At 40.7% G+C, this 7,528-nt stretch overlaps 1 protein-coding gene across 1 annotated transcript; it reads right to left on the minus strand.

Annotated features, from left to right (window-relative positions):
- Positions 1-3,383: 3,383 nt before the first annotated feature.
- CLDN17 (claudin 17) lies at positions 3,384-4,043 on the minus strand. Its single transcript, XM_047873926.1, has one exon. The coding sequence runs from the start codon at positions 4,041-4,043 to the stop codon at positions 3,384-3,386; it is 660 nt and encodes a 219-aa protein (XP_047729882.1).
- Positions 4,044-7,528: the final 3,485 nt, after the last annotated feature.

Below are 7,528 nucleotides of genomic sequence, written 5' to 3' on the forward strand. Positions count from 1 at the left end.
ATGTTTAAACATTTTTAATCATGTGTGGCTAAATAATATTTATATTCCCTCTTTCCCTGGCCACCATTCCAGAAGGTAGCCAGCAATGCATTTTGCTGGCTCAGTGGAGTGTATAGCAAAACTGAAGGCAAAATAGTCTAGAAGAGGTTTAGTTTTTATGCATTTTTGCTTCTGAAAGCCTAAGCCTCTATGAACCTGCGTAAAATTGTTGACAGTGGAGGAAAAGGATATTTGTAGAGGTGATATTAAAAAAAAATCTCAGGGCACCTGGGTGGCTCAGTCGGTTAAGCGTCTGACTTCGGCTCAGGTCATGATCTCACAGTCCGTGAGTTCAAGCCCCGCGTTGGGCTCTGTGCTGACAACTCAGAGCCTGGAGCCTCTCTCTCTGACCCTCCCCTGTTCATGCTCTGTCTCTCTCTGTCTCAAAAATAAATAAATATTAAAAAAAATTTTTTTTTAAAAATCTCATGGGAGAAGGAATCATTTCTTTCACCACTGTTTGTGGATAATGGTAACCAAATCAACAGGTCAAGCGTTTGCTATGAATCTAGGAAATGGCATAGATCATCTTGATACTGGCTGCACTAGTAGTTTTTAATATTCCCCTAGCAATTCTAATATTTGGCCAAGGTTGAAATCCACTAACCCAAGTAGCCCAGAACTAGAGAGTCTCAAAAAAGATTGCCAAGCATCACCAAGAATTAGCAGAGCTGAGAAATCTAAATGGACCATGAGAGCAGGTACAATAGACATCTTGTCAGTGACCTGTATGGACTGATGATCATCACGGGCTGATCCCATCAACCCATCACCCCAAGCATTGCTTAACCTTATACAAGACCTTAAAAATGAATGGTGAAACATGTAGGGAAATACTCCAGAAATTGAATTTGTGTTCAATTTGAGATAAGAATGATGCAATTCTTGCACACCTGGGTTTGTGGTATGAGATTTACATTCATAATGTGTCTTGAAATTCATTAAAAATTATTGAAATTTCTTTGTGGTGTAAAACAGAAAATAATGCAGCAGAGTGGAGAAAATAGAAATCATTTCCCCAAAGTACACCTTGATTAGTAAAAGAGCAAACAAAAGAATTCTTAGTTCCTGAAATTTTGCCCCAATTCAGTGACTAATGTTATCTCTAATAGTTTTGTGATTCTACCCCATGTTACACCGTTTTTACTCTTTGATCCTCTGGCTGGCAGGATGATGTGCCTCATTTAGTCTCTGGAACCTGTCATTCGAGGTTATGTACCTCTTCTAGGGTGCCAAAAGGTAAGACAAATGATTCTATGACAACCTTTACGCATATATCGTACATGTCTTGATTTCATACTTATTTGCCTGTATATATGATCAATGATCACTTTTCAGCACACTCAAAATTTAGACCTTTCTGAATGAAGTCTGAAAAAGAAAATAAGCTTAGGAAAAATCTAAGTAATTCTTTTTCTTGTTTTTAATTGATGTTATTTGAAGATGTTTACATGTTGATATTACATATTGATATTATTTGAAGACATTTATGTGGCCTTTAACATTATGTATTACTAATTTTTTTTTAAATATTGTCTTATATTACCAAGGCTTGACTTGCTGAAGCCTTGCTGGTGGTTTGTAGAATGGAATGAAGGTCTGATGTCAACATCTACCCTTGAGTTATCTCTGACTTAACGTTTCAGAGATAATAGATGGTCTTTTGAAGATAGAAATTCATTCTGAAATTGACCCCACAGTGAAATATATCAACATAATTGAAAATATGTAACAATGTTATTATTTTATTATAGTAAGGATGGACACACAATAAATATTTGGTGAACAAATTTAATCTGTTCATTGCAATTATGTACTGCAAATTAAATACATTTTTTACTAGAAAATAAACATAATATTTGAAGAGTTAGAACTGGATATATAAGCATTGATCGGTTCACAACATGCTGGAGATATTCAGAAGCAACCCATAGGAGTGGTCTTGCCCCACAAACACTTATATACCCATTCCTCTCCGCCCCCCTCACATACTTTTAACCATATCAGCATATTAAATGTGCATGTTAAATGCATGAGGAGTAAAGACTTGAGAAAGTAATATACATAATTCAAGCAAAACACGATGCCTTAACCATCCCTATTTGTTTATTAGAGAATAAAATGGAGGTACTTATTTTAGCCTGACTAATTGCCTGAATCATTACCTTAATTCTTCATTTTACTTTGCGTGTGCAGACCTGAACAATGACTAAAGAATAAAACAAGGAACAGAAACCATTCCCTTCAACACCCAAACCTCAGTTCCCTAATTAGGACCGTATTTCCTCTTGATGACAGTTGAGTGCTCATACTCTTGTACTGATGTACTTTATCAACATAGATACTTCTGTTTGCTGTAGGCACAAATCAGAGGTTATAGAACATATTACTTCTCATTTATAAATTATTTTCCTTTGAATATATAATTCCAGGCAAGCCTAACTGCATAAATTAGGTGCTTTAACATCATCTTCATAAATTTCCTAAGAGAAATCAGAGCCCCTCATTTTCCCCTGAAAGTGTCTAATTGCCAGTGCATTTGAGTTTCCTAAGGGAATAACATATCTTTTCATTGGATGGGCATTTCCATATTTTGATAAATTCAATTAAAAATCTTTATTTGAGGGGAGCCAGGGTAGCTCAGTCGGTTAAGCATCCCGCTTCAGCTCAGGTCATGATCCCACGGTTCATGGGTTGGAGCATTAGGCTCAGAGCCTGGAGCCTCCTTCAGATTCTATGTCTCCCTCTCTCTCCACCTGTCCTCTGCTCATGCTCTTTCTCTCTCTCAAAAATAAATAAACATTTAAAAATATCCGTATTTCAGATCTACTATTTTTCAGATTAATTGTTTAAAAAAGGAAAGTCCACATTTCACTTGTTACTGTATTAGTCTAAGAAATAATGTGGAGGAAAATTAACTTGGGTTATGGTTTAGAGTATTTTTTACTGGTGTGCGTTATCAATTGCAATAAAATTTGCATTTCCTAGCAGATGCTCCATGATTGTCAAAACAAAACAAAACAAAACAAAACAAAACAAACCAGTAGTTATCATTATACTAAGGTTGTGGATATACTCGATTTTCGACTCCACAAATTGGAACGGGGATCATTTGTGTCTCATAATAGTAAATGCATTTAATACATACGGAGTTAGAATGTCCAAAGTAAGCCATTTCTATTCCTACCACGGGTGACCAAGTACGATCTATCTACCGTTTATACTTCCCTCTCCATTGAAATGAAGCCATAAGGCCAGTTCTCGCGCCCGACGTACTTACAGCGTCTGGCAGGGCTCTAGAAAAACCTCTGACTGGAATCCACAGTTGGAGCCCAAAGCAGGTGCTAGACATAGCTGGTGGAGGTCACGTTCCTCCGCTTCTCCACGTGGGGCACGCAGTATCCCGGGGCTGGGTATCGGTGTCTCGGCTTCTTTCTGTTGCAACAGCAGAACCCGCAGAGCAAAGCACCTCCGATGAAGACGATGGCGGTGCTGGCCCAGCCGAGGAAGAGGGCTGCTCCCAGTTCTCGTTTCTGCCCCACGTGGATGGCTGGGTCGTAGAAATCCCTGATGATGATGTTGGCCGTCCAGCACACAGGAATCAGAACGAAGATGCCGGTCAGGATGAAGAGGGCCCCGGAGGTCCCCAGAAGGTACGCTTTGGCCCTCTCGTTGGAGCCCGTGCACCGGATGTGCTTCATGCCGCAGATGCCAAGAAGCAGAGCGATGAGCGAGAGAGCGACGGCGACACACATGAGGGCCCTGGCTGCCTCTAGGACAGGTGGGAGAGCCAACAAAGAGCTGTAGAACTTGCACTGCAGCCGGACCTTGGCTTGTCGGACGCAGTTCATCCAGAGCCCTTCCCAGAGCCTTTCAAAAACGATGATGTTGCTGCCAACGAAAGCTGATACCCTCCACTGGGGCAGGAGGGTTGTGGCAAGAGTCCCGACCATGCCAAGGAAGCCAAGAACCAGACCAGCAATCTGCAGGGGATAGAATGCCATCGCCTCTGCTTTGAAGACCGATCCAGCCTGGAATGGTAGAAGCTGCTGGAGATCCAGAACGTGGAGGAGGCCTCTTTGAGTCTACAGCAGTCTCTGATGATGTTCTCCAGTGTCCCTGCCCATAATGTTTTAGTTGAAAGCAGCACCAGCGACTGAACTTGGCCTAACTAGAAGTACCTGCCTTTGTACGCAGGCATTCATTTCGGTATGGATTATTTACTAGTCATATATAATTGTTTCCCAGCCAATAAGAAGGTAGCCAGAGGTGTGTCCAGAAATACTGCATTCAACTTCGGTCTTCCTTTTATTATTATTGTCTTAGCAATGTTGTAATTAAGTGTCAAAGCTTCCATTGTGGATTGCTAATTACAGAGCTGAAGACTTCCTGCTGGAAAAAATCGCTCTGAGAAAAAAGCGTAAGCATCTAAGTTAAGTCACAACTGGAGACAATGCAAAAACCTTACCAGTTCTTTGGGGAGCAATTGAAGAACACTTTGCGGTGTAGATGATCTATTACTTTTTTCTAATCTAAGCCACTCGTCTTTAATACGGTTAGTCAGTTCTGGTTTTAATCAAGACCTCTGAATGTGGGAAAATGTGTACCAGTTAGTTTCAAGACTTCTACTAAAACCTCTGATACTTTATAAAAAAGGAGGAGTCTAATGCAAAAAAAATTCAGAATTTGGTTTATTCTTAAGATCAGAAAGAAGAACAGAGATAAGCAGTCCTTATAATTGAATTTACTGGTACTTGTTATAATATCTGTTAAGTAACACTTCCTCTCTGGTGGAATGTTTCATATATAAACTTTGATTAGCTGGTTTTTAAAAATTTTTTTTATGTTTGGGGCGCCTGGGTGGCTCAGTCGGTTAAGCGTCCGACTTCAGCTCAGGTCACGATCTCACGGTCCGTGGGTTCGAGCTCCGTGTCGGGCTCTGGGCTGATGGCCCAGAGCCTGGAGCCTGCTTCCAATTCTGTGTCTCCCTCTCTCTGCCCCTCCCCCGTTCATGCTCTGTCTCTCTCTGTCTCAAAAATAAATAAATATTAAAAAAATTTTAAAAAATTTATTTATTTTTGAGACAGAGAAAGAGAATGAGCAGGAGAGGGGCAAAGACAGAGGGAAACGCAGAATTGCAAGCAGGCTCTGAGCTCTGAGCTGTCAGCACAGAGCCCACATCAGGGCTCAAACTCACAAGCCAGGAGATCATAACCTGAGCAGAAGTCAGATGTTTAACTGACTGAGCCACCCAGGCATTCCTAGCGGTTTTTGTTTTTGTTTTTTTAATTTTTTTAATGTTTATTTATTTTGAGAGAGAGAGAGAGAGAGAGAGAGAGAGACAGAGTGAGAGCCAGGAAAAGGCAGAGAGAGAGGGAGACACAGAATCCAAAACAGGCTCCAGAACCCAATGCACGGAGCCCAATGCGGGGCTCGAACCCATGAACTATGAGATCACGATCTAAGCCAAATTGGATGCTTAACCTACTGAACCACCCAGGTGCCCCGATTATCTTTTTTTTTCCTTCAATGGCAGCTTGAAATATATCACATTTATCAAAGCCAAAAATGTATACTCCATTTTTATGGAAGAATATAAAAGTGGCCCTTTGGATTATCTATGCAATTACTTAAATTCAGGTAACGGAAAAGTTCTTAGCTTCCAAGTTATAACAGGTTTAAGTCCCTTGTTTGCAAGATGCAGAATGTGAGGTCTTCAGAGTGTGTGGCTAGGCTAGCTATGTGGTAATGATCTAGAAATTCATCCAATCTCTATCTTGCTATACTTACCTCTCTGACTGACTCAAAAGGGGGAGGGGAGAGATGTTTTCAAGTTTTTCCAGATGAATGGGACTGAACCTGAAATTTAATACTACCTGTCAGTAGTTTCACAAATTGTTTTCAAAGCAAGCAGAATTCCACTGAGACTGTTTCAAAGTTCAAGAATCAATATTTCATCCTTGAGTATCACTTCCCGGCCACTGTCCAAGGACCATGATGCTTAATGTGGGAAGCCTGGACCTTTCCCCTTTTTGGTCACATCCTACTGCAACGATTCCATCTCAAGGATGAAACCTGCTTGAAAATGAGCACACCACGCATATTCCAACTGGGAGACGTTGCAATTTGCAACAGGTCCTCCCTCTCAGTCAACCACAGCCCAAGAGCCAATGGCAGGTCCAATACCATCCAAATTTAAAGAGCCCATTAATTGAATTAGGAACTATGGAAACTTGAGTTTTTAAGATGGGTGGTCTCTCTAGCTATTATATATCAATCATATCTCTGTTTTGTTGCTATTGCTGTATTAGTACCATTCTAGATCAAGTGAGAACTCCCTCTTAAAGGAATGTGAATCATTGAGGAAACAGATAACTTCTGTGTAGTTCAGAGTTTCCTAACACCAGCTCAGAAGGCAGGGTTTTCTCTGCCTTTGTTCAAGGTTACTGAGACACACGTTTCTTCCCACCCTGAAGGGATTTGCCAACATTATTCTGACTTGTCGCTTCCACCTTGTCTTCTGTGTTCTATTTCCTCTTCCTCATTCTATCTCACTTTAAACCCTATCTTCATTTTGTCCTAGAAGTTTCCAACTTACTGTTCTTTTCTAATTGTTTGATTTTTTTTTCCTTTAGGTAAAACATCTGGTCTGTATTACAAATAAATGCAAGTGAGAGCATATGTTTACTTAGAATGTGGAGGTACATCCTGATTATAGGTATAATCTAAGAAACATAAATAATGTAGGAGCTTTTGTTTTTGGCTCCTCACAGGCCAAGCCGATTCTCAACATCAGCTTTACTTTCTTCCTTTACGTTGAAAGGGAGATATTGTTTTCCTCTCCAACTTTCTGGGAATCTTAACCCCATCTTCCTCCTCGGGGGCTCCTGTTCCATTGATAATTCCCTCCCTTCATTGTATCTACATCCTCTTCCTCTCTCTGCGTTGTAAATTTATGTTTAGAATATAAATATACTCGATTCTCTTCCATATTAAACCTTCATTTTGCCAGAAATGTGTTCCCTGCAATTTATTCACATGACTCTTGTAATCCACTTATATTTTCTACTGCTCCAACATGGAAGTTTGCTAGAAATGTGACAGACTTCCTGGGCATTCTTTTTTTTTTTTCTTTTTTTAATGGTTTTTTTTTTTTTTTTGGTTTTTTTTGTAATTCATTTTTGACAGAGAAAGAGGGAGAGAGCATGAATCGGGGAGGAACAGAGACCGGGGGGGGGGGGGGGGCGCGGATAGAGGATCTGAGGTGAGCTCCATGCTGACAACAGTGAGCCAGATGTGGGGCTCAAACTCACAAACTGTGAGATCATGGCGGCCTGAGCTGAAGTCAGATGCTCAGCCAACAGAGCCACCCAGGCACCCCCTCCCTGGGCATTCTTACTCCTGTCTTCAAATAACACTTTCATACCCTGCCTCACTGGCTTTTCTGTAGAGGCCCAAAGAAGCCATCATCTTCTAATTGAGGCGGTAA

This window comes from Prionailurus viverrinus, chromosome C2, assembly GCF_022837055.1.
Source record: "Prionailurus viverrinus isolate Anna chromosome C2, UM_Priviv_1.0, whole genome shotgun sequence".
Taxonomy (NCBI): Eukaryota; Metazoa; Chordata; class Mammalia; order Carnivora; family Felidae; genus Prionailurus; species Prionailurus viverrinus.

Excerpts from the sequence above, each read along its gene's own strand:
- CLDN17 (XM_047873926.1), bottom strand. The coding sequence starts at position 4,043 with ATGGCATTCTATCCCCTGCAGATTGCTGGTCTGGTTCTTGGCTTCCTT.